The sequence below is a fragment of the Bombus affinis genome, chromosome 8 (genome assembly GCF_024516045.1).
Source record: "Bombus affinis isolate iyBomAffi1 chromosome 8, iyBomAffi1.2, whole genome shotgun sequence".
Taxonomy (NCBI): domain Eukaryota; kingdom Metazoa; phylum Arthropoda; class Insecta; order Hymenoptera; family Apidae; genus Bombus; species Bombus affinis.
The window spans coordinates 13,462,132-13,480,860 of NC_066351.1; the positions used below are offsets into that span (position 1 = coordinate 13,462,132).

Consider the following 18,729-nt stretch of genomic DNA (forward strand, 5'->3'; position numbering starts at 1 on the left):
TTACATTGAAAGTGATTTATTAAAGCGTAAAAAAGTATTATATACACTTCCAAAATAACTTTATAACGTGGGACGCATGCGCTAAAGCACTGTTTGTAAATTATATTTACTTCTTTAAATAACAGCTTGTTACTTTATTGTTATACAGAATGCTATCGCAAGTCACTTGTACAAATCTTAACAAATTGAATATATACACATTTATCTATTGTTATATTATATATCCAATTAAACATGAAACTGTATGATACAAATTATATTGTTATTTTTATTTATACATAAAATGTGTACACATTGATACACAGTATAAGGGTCAAATGGGGAAACATAATAAAGACTGTTGTAGATTTGCCGTAATTACTTTGAATCTGTTACTTTAATTTAATTCCTTATCGTTGTTGAGATGTCATCAACGAGAATCACATTTTTAATTAAATATTTTTATTTAATTCTTATAATTAGAAAACGCTTATTTACTGTACAGTTTTAACAATTAAATATGTACAAGGTTTTAAAATTAGTGATAAAATTTTCGTAAGAAATAAATTTATTTCTACAAATTATTCAACTAAAATAAAAAAAAAATCATATATATATATATATACATATTAAATATAAAATTTCTTTATATATACCTTATATGCTCTACTATCAGAACATTGAAATTTGAATTTTGTTCCAATAAGTGTAGCTTAAAAATATTAAAAGAGGATATAGAGATGTATAAAAATGCTTTTCTGGTTTCTTACAAACTATTACGATTTACAATAATGGCCAAAATTCCGAACAATTACGTGAAAAAGTATGTTGAATTAAAAAGATTCTATATCAAAAAATGCAACTCTGTAAAAATTTCTTATCGCTCAGTAAAACATACTTCCATAAGAGAAAACAGAACAAATAATGAAATTAAATTTCACTATTGTATTTACAAATTTAATTATTTAATTTTAGCCATTATATTAACAAATTGCTAGTTTGAGCGATTATAGGTACAATATTTAATTCGAACATTATAAAATAATTGTAAACTGAATAAATAGACATACAATTGTTTGTAATTCATGATGTATCTCTATTGAAAAAGATTGTAATTTAATTGAATATGATTGAAGCATTAATAAACAATATATTTACAATGTATCATCCACAAATATGTTATATGAGTTATGGCAAATATACACATATGGAGTATACAATACTCCAAAAATAGTTGGATAGTCTACAAAATTTAAGTCAATTTATATCAAATTTAATAACATTTTAATTCCAATACAATCATATGTTAATGTATTTAAATAAAATTAATTCTAATTTAAAAACTTAATATTTTTAAAACTTATGATACCGCATTATATGCCTTTCTAATTATACTTGTTACCTGTATATACTTGAAATAATTTGGTATAAATCAATCGTGAATATAAAATATATATACTTTGCACTTTGGAACGATTTCAAATGTATAAAAAAATGTATATTTCTTTTCTATATTTCAATAACTATTTTCCTTATGATTCATAAGAACCTAATTTTTTTAATACACTAAGACCTTTTTCTTCATATTCTTCTCTTGTAATCCATACTGATTCACGATCTTTTGTAATTTCTGCTAATACAGCACCACCCATAAAAACCATATCTTTACGTCTCGGGGAATCTTCAATTTTTATCTTAAATTTCTGAAAAATATTAAAGAATAACGAAATAATAATATATATTCATTAAAAAATTGAGAGAAAGATGTAAAATATTTTATAATTACATTTAATTTCGAAGTATCATTTTTTAATACTCTTTGAAGATAAAGTTGCTTAATTTCTCTTTCAAGTCTAGACGGAAGCCCAGGATACATTGTACTGCCACCACTTAAAACAATATGTTTATATAATTCACTTCTTATATCAATATCAGCTGCTTGAATAGTACTAAATACTAATTCAGCAATTCCTTGAGCCTCAACATTTATTAGATGAGGCTGGAATAAAGCTTCTGGTGCTGCAAATCTCTCTCCACCTACTTTTATTACCCTCCCATCTGGCAGCTAAAACAGATTATAGGTACAAAATATATTTCAGTGTCATAAATTTTATTTTGCATTACAAAATTCACTTACAGTATATGATTCAACCAAAACAGTTGTTTCAAGAGCTAATTTTTCTTCAGTTTCTATATTATAGCCAATATAACATAATTTTTCCTTTAACATTCTAACTGTTTCAAAATCAGCTGAATGGTTAAATGCATAGCCACGTAATAAAAGAAGTTTTATTAAATACATTGTAATATCTCGACCAGCTATATCCAGTCGTCGAGTAAGATGAGGTAAAGCATACTCTTCAAATACAGGACAAATATGAGTGACTCCATCACCAGAATCTACTACAACACCACTAATCAATCCTTGAGCATACAATGTAAGTACTGCTTGAATTGCAATATATGTTCCAGCAAAACCATATTTTTCAAACATTACCTGCAATATTTCAATTATAATTTGAGAAAATAAAAGTATCATAATTAAATAAATTATTAATATATAACAATAACTTGATATTACCTCAATCATTTTTTCACGATTTGTGATAGGATTCATTGGTGGTTCTGTTAATAAAATTTTGCATTCTCTAGGATTAATATTCATTTTTTCCTTTCCAAAAGTATAGTCCCATACATGACACATGTCTTCCCAATTTCTATTAGATATTTAAATAATTAAATATCTCATAATACGTACAAATTATATATAGCCATATACACACCTAACAATTCCATTTTGCATTGGATAACTAATCTCTAGCATAGACCGAAGTTTGCTTGCTTCATCCCCAACCATTAAATCCTATTAATGTGAAACATAATGAAAATATGTAACTATGTAGATTATTATTAGATGAAATATAACATGTTAATAGAAATTATTAATATTTCAATAATTTAATATATTCTACTTTTTTATGAAAAAATCGAGAATAAAATTAAATACAAGTTTTTTAAAATTCTATAACGCTAATTGTTTAAATTAATATAACATATGAAAAAGTAGGAGATGGTAGAATACTAATAGATTCTTACTCAGAGATCAATGTTGGGTAACTTATGGAAACTATTACTGTAAAGATGTCCAATTTGTCAAGTATTGACATAATATTGATAAATGTAAATATTAACATTAAAAAATGCAATGAACTTACAGGCATGTTAAGCACATCCTATGAGAGCAAGTGTAAGGATACAAATCAGTTAACAAATGCAAAAATTTACATTAAGTAGGTCTCAAAAATATAAGATATATAAAAATCCACACATGTATAAGTATAAATATAACATCTGTAAATATTCTATTTTATATTTTATTTCTTATATTTATTCAATACTAATAAATAGAAAAACAATTAGCAATATATTGGATAAATTTATTATAAATTATCAAAATAAAAAATATAATGTTATGATTGTCATAGTTACTAATTAAGTTTTCAACAAAGATGTTATATATTCCAATACTTTTAAAAATATCTGTCTTACTTTTAATATGCACAATCCATTTTAATTTTGGTTAGTAAACAAGGTTAATAAATGACAAATGCGTTTTCAATCAGACTTAAACTCTGGGGCACACAGTGTAATATTATGAAGTGACTTACACGAATACAATATTCTTGCTGAAAATTAAGTAAATTTATTAATAAACTGCATAGAAATGATGGATTATGATTTTGTTTCTATGGTTAAATAAAAGAATCTCAAATTCCAAATTGAAAAAATCATATAATCAATTCAATTACTAATGTTCCTTACAAAATATGAAAGAAAGATGATTTATTTTATTTAGGGAAAATAAGTAGTATATTTTTATAACAATGAATATATATTAAATACAGAACAACAAATATTATCCATAAATTACATTAATAACTCTTTTTTAAATAAATAATTGAAAATACAATAAATAGTCGAAACTTGATTTGCTATAATTGGAGAATTAAAAAATATACCTTCACATCAATGTCTCCTATTTTATTGACAGCTCTGATAATAGGACGTCCAACTATAGATGGAAATATATGTGCTGGGAAATTTGCTCCTGCATATCCACACTTTACAAACTATAAAAGTATAATGTTACTTTGGTACTTTCAGAAAGAAAGTTTTACAAAATATAAATTTAAAAGGTATAAACGAAATAGAAATCAAAAAATAAAAGTAAAGTTATAACCTTACCCCTGTTCCGTTATCGCAAACAATAATTTTTCTACCCTTGCTATCCATTTTTCAATATGATGTTATTATTTAAACGGACTATATATTTCTTATATTAAAGCTTATTAAACATTGCATATTCTGCGAGATGACTAATTGTTATAAGATCTAGGGCGTTACCGGCATGACGATTTGGAAGCAACAGCGACCAATACAATGACCTAGTTTATAATCAGATTACAGTCATATTAAAACAACAGATGTTTGCTACTTCGTTTTAAAGAATCAAAATTTATAACTTACATGAACTTTACTAACGTAAACTCACTCACTTTGATATAAACTCGCAAAGGCAGTCGTTCTTTAAGTCTAATGAATATACAATTATCTACTCGGATTGGCTCAGTCGTATCTTTTCCGATTCCCGAGCAAATTGTTATCTATTTCTATCATTTACTTTAACAAATAAAACGTTCCTGTTCAAAAATTCTTCGTATATTTGAATTCTGGTTAAATAATAAGTAAATAAAAATAAAAGACTAAATGATATAGTATTGTAAAATATTTATAAAAAATAATGTTTTATAAGAAATGCTATCGTAAGCAAAAAAATTCTCATTATCCTTGAACAATCTTTTTTATAATCATGCTGTTCCTTGCACAATAATTTTTTTTCTGCATTTAATACTTTATGAAATCGCATTCCATACTTTTAAGTGAAACATATACATGATGGAACGTCCTATCGCGTATTTAACGAGAAAAGAAGTAATATCCAGCTGTCACCGTTTACACAAGTATTATATGATTATTTCTGTACATAAAATTTTTCTATTTGATAAGCAAGAATATTTTTCAGTGAAAACTTAACTGAGGAAGAAAACAAAAATATATATGGAAAATGTAATAACTATTGGGGACATGGTCATAATTACACAGGTAACTATTATTGTTGTATTAATGTTTACAATTTCTCATTATATTTTATTTTAGTGGAAGTGACTGTATGTGGACCTGTAGATCCTGTAACAGGTATGGTCATGAATATATCGGATTTAAAATTATTTATGAAAAAAGTGTTAATGGATCAACTGGATCATAAGAATTTGGATAAAGACGTACCTTATTTTAAAAATACTGTTTCTACTACTGAAAATGTAGCTATATATATATTTAATGAACTAAAAAGGATTATGCCCAATTCAGATCTTTTATATGAAGTCAAGATCTACGAAACTGACAAAAATATTGTTATTTACAGAGGAGAACAAAAATAAAATATTAAATTGGTCTAAACATATGTTAATTTAAATAACACAAGGTTATAAAAAGAAGAACACTAACTCAATGTTACCTTTATTTCTCTTTTCTTACACAAATATATTACAATATTAATTCACACTTCAAGAGAATAAATATCTTGTACACTATCTTAATATTGCATTTTTACAGACCTTACTAATTTATTAATCACATATATTTGTACAATAAGTAATAATTAGAATAATATCACAAATTTAAAAAATGAATAAATCTATCTTCGAATTAAGATAGATAAATATAAAATGTGTATATTTCTTCTTTGTAAAAACGTTGGTACAAAGTTAAATTCTTTAAATAAGTAAAGCAAATAGTATATTGCGTTTTAAATCATTAATCATTATTTTTTAAATATAAAACAGCCTTCATAATATTGATGTTGATAATTATATATTTGTATTTATATCAAGTTTAACATAACTTCTAATAGTTACATATGGTATACCAAGTTCAAAATCATTCTTTGGCCAATACTTTAGTACTGGTGATTGCTGTGGCTTTTCCTCTTTTACAGAGAAATATGCAAACAGTACAGCTGCTGTGTAACTTGCAATAAAAATAAATAAATGCCAAAGTGCATGTAAATAAGGGAAATTCAGGTTCAGCCAAGTATCACAAAATAAACGATCATTCAGCCAACAAGCAACTGCTAATAACCATACAGCACCACATCGTAAACCCAATCTATAAACCCTCATTGATTTTGTCCTTAAGAAAAGCATGCATGATGATATAATTAGACATTACAGCATAAAATCTTATATAGACGTTAATTAAGAATTTTACCTTTTTAATTCAATGATCATAAATCCAAATGCAGGTATACCAAGACTCATTAAAGCAAATGCATTTATTGCGGGATGTATAAATGACAAGCCAGTTGCAATTAGAGTTGGTAAAGTTGCACATATGGCAAGAAGTTTTCTATCATTATGTAAAATATTTGGAAAATACCTTCGTGGAAGAAACATACAAAAACCAGCCATATATACCCATAAAATTGCTAATTCATCTAGCAATTGTCCTATGACAAAATAACAAGAAATTTTTATGTTTTTATTTATGTTCTATAAATCTATGATATATTATTTCTTACCTATAAGGGATAATGTAGCATGAAAATATGCACTACTAAGACCTACTATCATCAGTAAGAACCAAATTACATGAATTCCAGGATTTACGAATCGACCATAATCTCTAAAGAGATGCATTAGAACAGGTGGAAGTAACAAAAATACTACATTACTTAGCTGTGAATAAAAATATTTTTAGTTTAATATTTTAAGAATTTATAAGTTCTATAATTTTAAAAAGAAAAGAAAAAGAATTTTGTTTATATCATTGTACATACGAACCGTATTCATAAATTCTGCAATACTAGAAGAAATACTATAATTGCGTTCACACCAATCAATTGGTGAACTACCAGCTTCAAACGGTTTCCACATATCGAAATATATATTTTTACCTGATTTTTATCAATATAAAAAAGTATAAATGTAACATTTGTAATCTATAATCTGTATAAAAAATGTATAATTGTAATAATACAGAAATGTGTCACTAAACTATTTAAAGTTTATGAAGAATATACAAATCAAAGAGAAATGTTTATGAATATTTATGTTTCTCATACCTTTTAATAACACATATTGTCATTTCGTGTCACTTTTATATGCATTGAGGATTTCTATTATATATGCAAAGCATGACACATATCTATTGCAATTTGCAGACAAATTGCAAATAAAAGATGATTAACAAATACATATATGTATTTGTCGCGCAATTAATCAACATTATGTCACATACATGTTTGTATGTTTGTCAAAAGTTGAAGGGAATAATATTTACGCTTACGCTTTAAACTGCTTAAGAATGCAACGGTTAGAAATACATACATGTACTTAATTGAAGATACGCATTAATAAATAAATCTTTTAAAGATATTGATTTAACGAAAGAGATCTTCACGGTTCAAAATGTTTAATACTAAATAATTTTTTCAAGGAATTTGATTCTGTATTTATATTTTTGGATTTTCATACATCTATAATTTCTTTTGTAAAAGTTGGTACCAGTTGATACTATTCTACTATTGTATAATCTACTACCTTGTCTCGCGTCTCGATGGACACAATATAATTTATATGTATAGTTTATATCACACATTCAATATGCAATCCACGCGGAACTACTCATGTGCAGTGAATGTTGATAATTTTAACAGTTAATATACGTGATATATAATCGAAAAATGGATTTAATTTATTAAAATTTTATAACTTAGTAAAATATATACAAGTTTATTCTTTTCGAATATATGAACAACATATAATAATAAACATAAAAATAGTGTTCTAATTAAAATTATTGTATTTTTTGATCATAAAAATTACATTTTTCAATGATGAGTTTTTGTATATACGAATCAGACATTATTATATGTAATAATGAACAAATTGTAATGTATAATATTGAAAATGGTACAGAAACAACTATTTCTTTACCTAAATTGCAAAGTGATAAAAAAGTTGATGTGCATAACAACGTAAACAAAGAAACTCCTCACACGATTACCAACGTAATGTTCTCATATGATGGAAAATATTTCTTTGTCCATACAAATCGTAAGCAACTATGTTTGTATGAAAGAAAAAGTCAGAATCTTGTGTTAAATAAAATACTTCCTAGAGCTGCCAGCAAAGTGCAATTTACTCCAAACAACGACATAGTTGTTGCTGATAAAACAGGAGATGCTTACCTATTTTCTAATAAGCAGTCTGATAATGGAGTCCTACTTCTAGGACATTTATCAATGTTACTTGACGTATTAATTACGGAAGATGGAAAGTACATTATTACAACAGATAGAGATGAAAAAATTAGAGTGTCTATGTTCCCAAATTCATATAATATTGTATCCTATTGTTTAGGACATACAAAATTTATAACAAACATTATGGAATTACCTCATGACAAAAATGTTTTAATATCTTGTGGAGGAGATGGAATGTTTATATTATGGGACTACAAGATTGGAAAAGAACTATTATGTATTAATTTTCATAATAAAATACCTAAAAGTGATATTGAAAAGTTTAATGAACAACTTCATAATTGTAACTTAGAAGAGTTTGTTGAAGTTTTACCTGTTAAACATTTAAAGCTTTTGGCACTTAATACAACTTCATCTTTAGCTATAATGAGTTTTTATAATAATACGTTATTATTAGTGTACATAATTAATAGCACATCAAAATCAAACTTTGAAGTAGTGTATGTGCAATCTATAATTGCAGATAGCGAACCAATAGAATGTTATCTGTACAAAAATAATCTATGGATATTAAATGAACTTGGATTTAAAATATATGAATTTAAAAATAACAATTTTATACTTACTGATGGAACAGATTATAAAATAAATAACTTAAATAATTATTGGAAAACACTTAAAAGAGATTTTACTCAACAAAATTTATTTTCAATCCTGTATAAAAGAAAATATGATAATGTTCAAGAATATTTACAACGGAAAAAAACGCGTCTTACAAATTCAATTGATGCATAATCAATTGTATGTAACATAGAAGGTATAAATGATTTTTATATAGAAAAAAATATAATTATAAAAATAACATTAGATTGAAATAAAATGTTTAATAGAAATTTCATACATATTTTCATTATAAAATACAAATAGTATTACAATAAAGTAAGATAAGTTTATTAATCCACACAGTATTTAGTAAATGAATTGAATTTGAAATTTCATGTAATCATTATATGTATATAAATTAAACAGGCTTGTAATCTAATTTGGATTCAAGCTTCTTATTATCTGAGACTTTCCTTACTGCTTTCATAAAATCTTCTTGTATTACATATTCCCTTTCTAATCTTATTGCAAATAATCCTGCTTCAGTGCAAACATTTCTTAAGTCAGCACCATTAAATCCATCTGAAAGCTTAACTACTGCTTCATAATCTGAAATAAATTTAAAATGATTAGGAGTGTCTATAAAACGAAAAAAGAAATTTTGTTGGAGTAAAGATAAAAATTACCAATTTCTCCATGCTTAGATATAGGACCAGCATGAATTTTTAAAATTTCTAAACGTGCTTGTTCATTGGGTAGTGGAATTTCGATTTTTCTGTCTAATCTACCTGGTCGTAACAAAGCTGGATCTAAAGTGTCTGGTCTATTTGTAGCCATTATCATTTTAACTTGACCTAAAGAATCAAAACCATCCATTTGATTCAACAATTCCATTAAAGTTCTTTGAATTTCTCGGTCGGCACTTGTACCTTCCGAAAATCTGCGTCCACCTGCATAAGAATAGACAATTAAAGACATTTTATTTTTTACTTTCCTCCTTCCTTTTTTTCTTACGAACAATAATATTTATACCAATTGCATCAATCTCATCCATAAATATAATACAAGGTTGATGATCCCGCGCATAATTGAACATTTCTCTAATTAACCTTGCTGATTCACCAATATATTTATCAACAATAGCACTTGACACAACTTTCAAAAAATTTGCATCTAACTGACTAGCAACTGCTCTAGCCAATAATGTTTTTCCAGTTCCTGGTGGGCCATACAAGAGACATCCTTTTGGAGGGGTAATACCAACTCTTTGAAATAACTCAGGATTTAATAATGGTAATTCTATAACTTCTCTCAGTTCACGTATTTGTTCACTTAGACCACCAATTGCACTATATGTAACATCTCCAGGATCTTCATGTGACATATTATAAACTAATGGGTCAACCTAAATATATAAATAAACATTTAAAGTTTACTGAAATATGTAACATTGATTTATGGCAAAATAAATTTTACCTCACGGGGCAAATAACGCATTATAGTAAGAGTAGTCATGTCAAGGGCTACTCTTGTTCCAGATTTCAATTTATTTTTATCAAGTTGACGCCTACATCCAACAACATAACGTGGACCATTTGTTGCTTTTACTATAACTATAAATAAAAACCTATGTGTTTATATATATATTATATATAAGGACACCTTTTTATTTTACTCAGACCCTTTACTTAAACTTACACTTTTCTTCTGTAAGTTGTTTCAATACTTCTCCGACGATCTAAAGTGTAAATACATTATATTTGTAATAGAAAATACTGAGAATCATTAAAAATAAGATTTATAACATACCTGACCAACACTTTGTAATGCTTTTAAATCACTTTCAGATTTATCATACTGTTTTGTTAAATCTTTGAGATGCTCTCTCACTAAAAAGATAAAATTGTGGTAAAAGTTTATTAAATCATGTACATAAATATAAATAGGTCTTTTAATAATAATAATCTGTGTATGTAAGATTAAGGTTAAGTATTCCAAATTTTGTATAGAAGTACAACAAGCAAAATCAATATATCTAATAGATTTAACTTACTTTCCTTTAAACGTGACTCCACTTCTTTATGTTCTATAAGCTTTTTTCGATAATCTTGAAGGGCTTTTTCCCTAACCGAATCCACGGTGGTTGCCATCTTTACTTAATTTGCTGTCTAACTGTCTCAGGCAATGTTTCTATGAATACTGTGTAAGCTGTAAGGCCTGTGTTATGTGTATATAGTTATTTGGAAATATTAATTTGAGAATTTAATAAGATAAATATTTTATCCGAAATATCTATTTTATATCCAATAGTGCTAATTAAAACTGAATTTAAATTAATTATTTACTACTTTTATATTGTGAATCCTCTTTTATTGCAAATGTTACAATGTATACATACACAACTTATTTACTAAGTTATTACTTACCTACACCAACTCAGCTGTAACTTAACCTATGTTTTTTAAGTAACTTGTATGTTGATAATTTTTAAATATATTGTAAATTAAATTAAAAACCATATTTTTGGATGAAATCAGAAAGATTGTATTCGAATCAATACAATTAGAATGCTAACTTTAATAATTAACTCTTATACACTCAAATGTGCATATACCACAGCTACATCATGTACAAAAATATTGAAAAGAAATTATTTGAAAAATCATCCTTATAAACATATTCATCCCTGGATATCATTTACACAATTTTCTGATGATCTTTTAAACAATATAATTTATAATAAAGGTAATACACTTAACATAAATTTATGTCTTCAGGTTTCAAGTTTTAATTTTGATTTTATAGATGGTTTAGTAGTATTGAATAAACCATACGGAATAAGACGTAAATCTCTTGATACAAGCATAATACATGTACGAAGTAATGTACCCAATAGTGTAAATTATACATTAGATGATGCTTTACCTTATATAGCTAAACAATTAAATTATTTAAATTTAACTATAGTTAAGTGTCCTGAAATGTAAGTACAAATTATTTATTAATAATTGTTAATAATATGTTTCTTATTTACATTCACAATCATTCTTGAAATTAGATATATGAGTGGTATTACATTATTAGCAGCAAATGAGGATGTTCATCGTGCTATAGAACTTGCATATGCTCGTTCTCACTTTCAAGCAAACACTTATTGGATAGTTACAGTCGGTATATCAAAACAATTGGAAGGTCAGATCCGTTTGGGAATGAAACTAATTTCAGATCCTCAATTTAAACACAAAAAGGTAAGTTTATCAAATACTGTTTGAAAAGAAATATATTATCATAAAAAAAATTTCAGATAATTCTTACGTCATCATGGTCTCGTAATGAAGAAAAGTATCGCAAGATAAAACTGTTAAAAGCAGAATACAAGGTGTTATCCAACTCTACATTTAATTTGTGTTCTTTAGTTGAATTAAAATCATCTACTCATGCTAAAAATGCTATTAGACTGTTTGCTGCTACATATCTGTATTCTCCAATTCTAGGAGATAATATTTATGCATCTCGAGTTCAGAAAATAGGGAATACTTATGTAAGAGTTGACCCATTTCTTAGTTGTCCTGGACTACCAAAATTGGATATGAAACTTCTGCGATTGTTAAATGTAAGGGTTAAACAACAAGAAATTATTCCTGCTCACATTCACTTAAAGTCAGTAGTTCTACCATCATTTTTTGGAAAAACTTTAACAATTGAAGCTCCGTTAATGCCACCTTTTGATTGGACATGTAAACAGCTTGATTTTAAATATTTAATGCCAGTAATGTCTTATAAATCACAATCAGCATTATAAATACCATGATTTAAATATAGGTTTTTTTATTTTGTAAAATCATATTTCTTAACCTTATATATAATATTTTAATAATTTATTTAAGAAAACAATATAATTATTTAATAATGACTCAAAGTACAATAATTAATGACTAAGTACGTATTTGCCTTTCAATATTCTTCTCATAAGAATTTTCCGTCCACTTAAAGTTGACATCCTTGTATCCCATCCATGTCGTTTAATACGACGACGTTCATTAGGACGGGGAAAATGATACCTCATTTTAGTTCTACTCAATATAAGACTCCATGGATTGGTTATTATTGGACTCAACGATGCAAGCCGCCTATAAAACAGTGTAACTGAGAAAAGCACACCTATTTACTTATATATTATTTTGATCAAATATACAGAATAATATCATACGGAAATGTTTGACATGCACTGGAGAATAAAGTGCCTATCATATTGTAAAATTTTTAAAATAATTTTATACTTCAACTTATTATAACCACAAATTAGGTATTATTCGTACACCCAAGTCCTACTAGAGAGCGTTGTCTTTGTGCCTGAAAGTTATATGTGCTAAGGTCATTTGCTATGGAGGCAAATACGAATCGGTTTGCATGATCGTGTTTCAAATTAATACATCATGTTTATGATTTTTCATAATGTAACATGTAATTGTAATTTACAACATGTTACAATACAAACAATTTAACATGTAATTTATTTGTAAAGTTAAAGTGACAAAGGAATCAATTTAACAACTGGGTTAAAAATCTAAATTTTTAAATAATTTGTAATGTTTTTAATATAACCGTGGTATATAACTAAAGAGGAACCTGTTTTATGATATAATTTTCAACAGTTGCGAATTCTACCACTAGGTGACTTTTGCTTACATATGCGAATACAGAGACGAGAAGTGGCCGCGGAATTACACGATGGCACAACAAACAAAGAAGATTGCATCTATTTGTATCATATATATGTCTATAGAATGTATAACACGCAAGTCTAGCAGTAGACAATAGCAGCAACCGCAACAATCACGTTTTATTTATCTTTACTGACTCTCATTGGATGGAGTATAGTCAGCAGCCAATAGTTGCAGCCGCAGCAATCACATTTTGTTTATGTTTACTGCTTCGGCTTGTTGGATAGATTATGACTACGATCACATAAACGATTACACTATATAATTATATGATTGTGAATTGTATCTCGTTAGTGGTTATAACGTTATAAGTTTATTGTTTATTTTTAGCTGAATCGATAACGTTGAAAGCAACAAAAATAATAGAGAAATTTTCAGGCTATACCAGAGATCATCTCTGGCTATACATTGAATAAATTTATCTCATACCTTCTCATACATTGTATATGTATGTATATAATTATACAGTCATTAATACTTTTCTGAGGTTCTAATTCTAACCTATATGTTGTATCAAGCAGTGGTTTTATTTATATGAACGATAATTCTTTTAACGTGAAAATGAGTCTCGTTGCATATGGAAGTAGCGATGAAAGTTCAGACGATGAAAGAAGTAATTGTAATACTGAAACCGAAAATAGAGTTACTCCAGAGGTTACAGTTTTACACACAAATCACAAGTTACATTTACCTACTTTAGAACACAGTATATTTGTAGAAAAAGACGGTGAAAATAGCATTAACATAGAAATACCTAAGACAAGCACATCATTAGAAAAAATACACTTTGATAAGTTACCTAAACCCAAAAGTATGATTACTGAAGCAAAGGATGTTACAGAAGAAGATGATATTCCACCGAAAAAGGAAATTGAATTTAAATCTGAGAGACCAATAAAAAGGAATCGAGTTCCAGTTAAAATAACAGTGCCGTCTTTATCTGAAGTAAGATAAAATTTTATCTCTATGTACTTCTCTTATTTCTTGTGAATCGATACATTGTCTTAATTGCAGTTTAAAGATGTTGCAAAGGAAAATGAATTCAAATCCAATAAAGTTGAATCATCAAATGTAAGTATTATGTGAGTAAAAGAAATAATTTGTAATGAATGAAATTAAAATTCATGTATAATTTCAGAAGGGTAGTAAACTTTTAGTATTGTTGCCACCACCTAAAGGAACTGAAGTCAGAAGTACCAATAATTTAGTACCTAGTGTTATTAATAAAGTTGTTAAAGAATCTAGTCAAATTACAGTTCAACCTAGCAAAGATATATGTATAAAAGATTTGAATAGCAGAAAACTCATAAAACCTATTATAACGAAAAGTTCCAGAAGTATAACTTATGACTCAAATTCTGACGATGAAGATGATACAACCATAGGCAGTGATAGTAATTCTGTTACAGATTTTTTTGCTCTAACAACAGCTAATACTGTTTCATCTTCCACTTTACCAGATTCCTTGAATGTTAATGTAGAATTAAGTAACTTTGATCTAGAATTTAAAAATAATCCCAAAGAAGATAACAATTTACTTAATTGTTCCACTGGTAATTCTGATATAGTTGTAACAGAAATGAGTATCAATAAATCTCAAAAAACATTAGTGAGTAACGTCATGAATTTACCAAGAGAAGAAATATTATTAAAAAATAAAACAGAAATAGGTCCAAAATTACCACTGCCTGAACAAGAATATAATGTAGATTCAGAAGGTAATGTGGCTTTTGATGATAAGGCTATTGAGTATCTCTGTGGGAAAAGAGGAGTGAAACGAAAATCTAAAGAAATTGAAGAAATAAATATTATAGAAATAAATGGAGAAGATATTAAACCTGATGAAAGGGAATGGTTAGTAAAAGCATTAACAGAAGAGCCTGTACAAAGACCAATATCTATGCAAGGTGGGGGAGTAAGTTCTCAGTCTAAAAAGAAACACCAAATAACATACTTAGCACATCAAGCTAAGGCAATGGAAATGGAATTAAAGAATCAATGGGCACAAAATAGGTTAACCAGAAAACAAACACAATCAAAATATGGTTTTTAAATATAGAAGACTTGTATTAGATATGTTTATATATACAACATTTTTTCTTTATTATTGTATAAAAGTGAAAAAGTTATAAAGTAAGATATTGATTAACAACACCGTTACACCTATCATTCATTTTGTTTTCTCCAAAAATGTGCTCTTTAAAGTTTCTTATTCCTTTTTTTTTTAATTACAACTAGAGGTTTAGCTTGTAGTAAATTTTGTGGTAAATCTCTATATTAACTAAATTATTGATTAAGTTCTGTTAATTCATCTGACATTTCTAAATATCTATGATATTTATTTAATATTTTTTGGTATAAAGATCTTATACTTGCATATCTGCTAAGACAGTTTCTAACTTTTCTACAGTTTGCTAATATTTCTTTAACTTTGTAAATAATGAAACATGGAATATCCGCTTGCTCTTTCTGAGAATTCTCAATAATGCTTCCAAGTGAATTTACAGCCTTTTGCAAACAATTAACTTTCCTTGAAAAAATAGTATATTTTCTAAAATGATAATCATATAATAACGCCAGTTGTCTTTTTTCGTACTGTCTTTACTTTTCCTCTATTTTCTTTCTTTCACTCGCTATATTCAGAGTAATAGCATCAAAATCACCTAGCTTTTCATATTTTAAAGGCAAGGCTATTTTTTGTAATCCTTCTTTGATGTCGTTAGGCAAAGATTGTGATTCCAAGTTTAATTTATTCAATAATAATATCAACTTCCTGGAAGCTACAGTTTCTTCGCTTGTTTCTAACATTACTTTTTGCAGAGGTTGTAGTAACGACTGTTCTTTTAGCGAAATAAGTTTCCATCCATTGTTTTTGGGGTTCCATCTATTGTTTTTAAAGAGTTATTCATGATTACTATATGATATGATAGTAGTTTCATTTTTATCTAACTTTAATAAGGCTCTAAAAGAATTTCATAAATATTACGCATTTTTACCTCACTGTTACACTTTTGTTATTTATCGATTATTCACAAATTTAACACACATTTTCAAGAAAAGCGATATAGTGAGATGAAATATTTATGTTAACCATTTTTATCGACCGCATTTCCGCTTCGCAAATGCACATCTGCATCAAACTATTACCACATTTTATGACAATTCGCTTATATAAGCTAACGTGTGTATTTATAAATCCTTATTTAAATATTGATTTTTATCGTTTGTACGTTATGAAAATTTACACCTAGATCAAACTCTGGTAACGGCTATCTAGAAATATATGACTGTATGCGAAATATTATTGCTGCTTGTGTTGAGTCCACTTTCATTGACAGATATTTGTTTTCGGCGATGATAAAATTTCAAAAATTGTGAATAAACAAATTTTGTTGAACGAGAACGAGTTTTAATACAAAAAATCGGCGTCTCTGCGCCATATGCTTTTATGCGATAGTGTTGAAATAAATATTTGACCGATACTTGTGTAATTCTAAAAGCCGTCATCATAAAAAAAGTGGTTAGAAACAGCAACCAACGATGAACAACGATCAAGCAAATGAACTGTCTGAAACAGTTGAGGTATAATATTAAAATAAATAATAGTTTTCTATTTGTCTTGCGTTTAAATTATAATGCGATATTTATTACTTTAAATTATGTTCAAGTTTGTTCTAGAAAATTTAAATGTTACAATATTTTGAAGATAATGCTTGTTGTTAAAGCTAATGTATCAATAGTGTAATTTTACTGATTTTTACAATTATATCTATACACAATAACTATCAAAAAGTATAAAATAATTTTCGTTTCAGTTATCTTCAAATGATATTGAAAAAATAGAAGAAGCAAAATTAAGAGCAAAATTTCCAAATACTGGTCGCCCAATTAGTGGACATTCAGCATTTCTACAGAAGAGGCTAGCTAAAGGGGTATATATACATACATATATATAAATTAATTATTTAAGCTTCTATGAGTTAATGGATAATTTTTTGATTAAAATGCTAAATAACTGTGGTATTATAATAAATACATCTATAATGCAAATTGACATAAAGAAAATTTTCTAAGTTATATGTAAAAAAAACTTTCAGCAAAAATATTTTGATTCTGGAGATTATCAAATGGCAAAACAAAAATATACAGCTAAGCCAAAGCCAGCTGGTGTTCTGCCAACAGGTGATGCTATACCTACACCTGAAACTGTACCACAACGAAAGACATCTATTATCCAACAAAAATTTAATACAACAAGTACATCATAAGTTTTTGTAATGTTTTAAAAGTATTGTAACTCCAGTGATATATAATGCGATTATACACAATCCAAATTTTAAATGTTCAGTATCTTTATGTTTTGTAGATGATATTATCTTAAAAGATTAGTTTTCATAATATTTTTTGAATGCTTATTCATTATCAATACATTGCTTTTTAATACAATACATGTGTGCTATGAAAGCTTTTCTTAAAAGTTATATTTGAAGATATAGGGCACTTAAAAGAATAAAAATTGTAACAATTTGTAACAATGTATCATGTGTCAAATATTATAATTCTGTTTTTTCATGTACTAAAGGTGTTAATACTTAGCAATTTTTATGTTGTTTGTAAGTTGATTTTGAAGGCTAAAATAATTCTCATTGTATCTTCTGATTCAAATACATAAATGTAGAGTTTCAAAATTTGTTATTAAAATAAGCGATGAAACTAATCCAAAATATGAGATTGATGATAAAAGATGATATTGTAAATGTAATCACTTGTATATGCAATAGAGTTTCAGAATGAAACATTATACAAACCTGCATTTCCAAAGTTGCTGTGATGTGCTTAATAGACTATATTCTTATAAGATGTCAAGTTATGATAAGAATCTGTATGTAGCATAAAAGAAACTTAAATATAATAGTTGTTTTGGTTATTGTAAACTACATTAGTAATATATTGTAATTTAAACTTTCTAATATTTATTTAGTTACCTATCCATTATTTTGGTAAAAAAAATGATTTAAATAATAGGTTTTTATACATTGACTAACATTAATTATTTTTCACATTTATGTCAAAGCATATAGAAATCCAAATAATTTT

General features: G+C 26.8%; 9 protein-coding genes and 1 pseudogene across 20 annotated transcripts; 5 read left to right on the forward strand and 5 right to left on the reverse strand.

Moving 5' to 3' along the window:
• On the reverse strand, positions 1–4,658 carry LOC126919112 (actin-related protein 2). Of its 5 annotated transcripts, none has more exons than XM_050727815.1 (10): positions 4,536–4,658; positions 4,225–4,424; positions 3,999–4,109; positions 3,648–3,665; positions 3,195–3,212; positions 2,763–2,842; positions 2,561–2,696; positions 2,117–2,476; positions 1,766–2,044; positions 1–1,682 (listed from the first exon to the last, which is right to left on the reverse strand). In XM_050727815.1, the coding sequence occupies exons 2-10, from the start codon at positions 4,270–4,272 to the stop codon at positions 1,512–1,514; spliced, it is 1,221 nt and encodes a 406-aa protein (XP_050583772.1). In that variant the 5' UTR covers positions 4,273–4,424; positions 4,536–4,658; the 3' UTR covers positions 1–1,511. The 5 variants fall into 5 exon arrangements, with proteins under 5 accessions (XP_050583772.1, XP_050583771.1, XP_050583773.1 ...); XM_050727814.1 differs by having other exon boundaries at positions 4,507–4,653; XM_050727816.1 differs by lacking the exon at positions 3,648–3,665 and having other exon boundaries at positions 4,507–4,653.
• A 98-nt stretch (positions 4,659–4,756) lies between these two features.
• On the forward strand, positions 4,757–5,633 carry LOC126919143 (6-pyruvoyl tetrahydrobiopterin synthase). 3 transcript variants are annotated; one of them, XM_050727868.1, is made up of 4 exons: positions 4,851–5,000; positions 5,063–5,142; positions 5,197–5,235; positions 5,465–5,633. In XM_050727868.1, the coding sequence occupies exons 1-4, from the start codon at positions 4,933–4,935 to the stop codon at positions 5,512–5,514; spliced, it is 237 nt and encodes a 78-aa protein (XP_050583825.1). In that variant the 5' UTR covers positions 4,851–4,932; the 3' UTR covers positions 5,515–5,633. The 3 variants fall into 3 exon arrangements, with proteins under 3 accessions (XP_050583824.1, XP_050583825.1, XP_050583823.1); XM_050727867.1 differs by having other exon boundaries at positions 4,757–5,000; positions 5,197–5,633; XM_050727866.1 differs by having other exon boundaries at positions 4,852–5,000; positions 5,051–5,142; positions 5,197–5,633.
• LOC126919123 (alkaline ceramidase) lies at positions 5,526–8,135 on the reverse strand. 4 transcript variants are annotated; one of them, XM_050727838.1, is made up of 5 exons: positions 8,037–8,135; positions 6,882–6,994; positions 6,620–6,776; positions 6,310–6,547; positions 5,526–6,231 (listed from the first exon to the last, which is right to left on the reverse strand). In XM_050727838.1, exons 2-5 carry the CDS (start codon positions 6,972–6,974, stop codon positions 5,910–5,912), a joined length of 810 nt encoding a protein of 269 aa, XP_050583795.1. In that variant the 5' UTR covers positions 6,975–6,994; positions 8,037–8,135; the 3' UTR covers positions 5,526–5,909. The 4 variants fall into 4 exon arrangements, with proteins under 4 accessions (XP_050583795.1, XP_050583792.1, XP_050583794.1 ...); XM_050727835.1 differs by lacking the exon at positions 8,037–8,135 and adding an exon at positions 7,641–7,741; XM_050727837.1 differs by lacking the exon at positions 8,037–8,135 and adding an exon at positions 7,163–7,484.
• Positions 7,870–9,198, forward strand: LOC126919115 (tRNA (guanine-N(7)-)-methyltransferase non-catalytic subunit wdr4). Its single transcript, XM_050727820.1, has one exon. The coding sequence runs from the start codon at positions 7,934–7,936 to the stop codon at positions 9,098–9,100; it is 1,167 nt and encodes a 388-aa protein (XP_050583777.1). The 5' UTR covers positions 7,870–7,933; the 3' UTR covers positions 9,101–9,198.
• Positions 9,170–11,124, reverse strand: LOC126919114 (26S proteasome regulatory subunit 10B). Its single transcript, XM_050727819.1, has 7 exons — positions 10,962–11,124; positions 10,718–10,797; positions 10,607–10,646; positions 10,385–10,521; positions 9,941–10,313; positions 9,595–9,858; positions 9,170–9,517 (listed from the first exon to the last, which is right to left on the reverse strand). Exons 1-7 carry the CDS (start codon positions 11,056–11,058, stop codon positions 9,327–9,329), a joined length of 1,182 nt encoding a protein of 393 aa, XP_050583776.1. The 5' UTR covers positions 11,059–11,124; the 3' UTR covers positions 9,170–9,326.
• A 143-nt stretch (positions 11,125–11,267) lies between these two features.
• LOC126919120 (pseudouridylate synthase RPUSD4, mitochondrial-like) lies at positions 11,268–12,725 on the forward strand. The gene is made up of 4 exons (XM_050727832.1): positions 11,268–11,653; positions 11,714–11,891; positions 11,967–12,156; positions 12,213–12,725. Exons 1-4 carry the CDS (start codon positions 11,476–11,478, stop codon positions 12,708–12,710), a joined length of 1,044 nt encoding a protein of 347 aa, XP_050583789.1. The 5' UTR covers positions 11,268–11,475; the 3' UTR covers positions 12,711–12,725.
• On the reverse strand, positions 12,720–13,280 carry LOC126919147 (39S ribosomal protein L34, mitochondrial). The gene is made up of 2 exons (XM_050727874.1): positions 13,119–13,280; positions 12,720–13,038 (listed from the first exon to the last, which is right to left on the reverse strand). The coding sequence occupies exons 1-2, from the start codon at positions 13,157–13,159 to the stop codon at positions 12,837–12,839; spliced, it is 243 nt and encodes an 80-aa protein (XP_050583831.1). The 5' UTR covers positions 13,160–13,280; the 3' UTR covers positions 12,720–12,836.
• A 414-nt stretch (positions 13,281–13,694) lies between these two features.
• On the forward strand, positions 13,695–15,784 carry LOC126919110 (proline-rich protein PRCC). Of its 3 annotated transcripts, XM_050727811.1 has the most exons (4): positions 13,697–14,080; positions 14,154–14,577; positions 14,647–14,703; positions 14,771–15,784. In XM_050727811.1, exons 2-4 carry the CDS (start codon positions 14,167–14,169, stop codon positions 15,683–15,685), a joined length of 1,383 nt encoding a protein of 460 aa, XP_050583768.1. In that variant the 5' UTR covers positions 13,697–14,080; positions 14,154–14,166; the 3' UTR covers positions 15,686–15,784. The 3 variants fall into 3 exon arrangements, with proteins under 3 accessions (XP_050583769.1, XP_050583768.1, XP_050583767.1); XM_050727812.1 differs by having other exon boundaries at positions 13,695–14,577; positions 14,774–15,784; XM_050727810.1 differs by having other exon boundaries at positions 13,697–14,577.
• On the reverse strand, positions 15,674–16,651 carry LOC126919677 (uncharacterized; annotated as a pseudogene).
• On the forward strand, positions 16,621–18,598 carry LOC126919144 (alpha-endosulfine). The gene is made up of 3 exons (XM_050727869.1): positions 16,621–17,214; positions 17,448–17,564; positions 17,730–18,598. The coding sequence occupies exons 1-3, from the start codon at positions 17,173–17,175 to the stop codon at positions 17,898–17,900; spliced, it is 330 nt and encodes a 109-aa protein (XP_050583826.1). The 5' UTR covers positions 16,621–17,172; the 3' UTR covers positions 17,901–18,598.
• Positions 18,599–18,729: the final 131 nt, after the last annotated feature.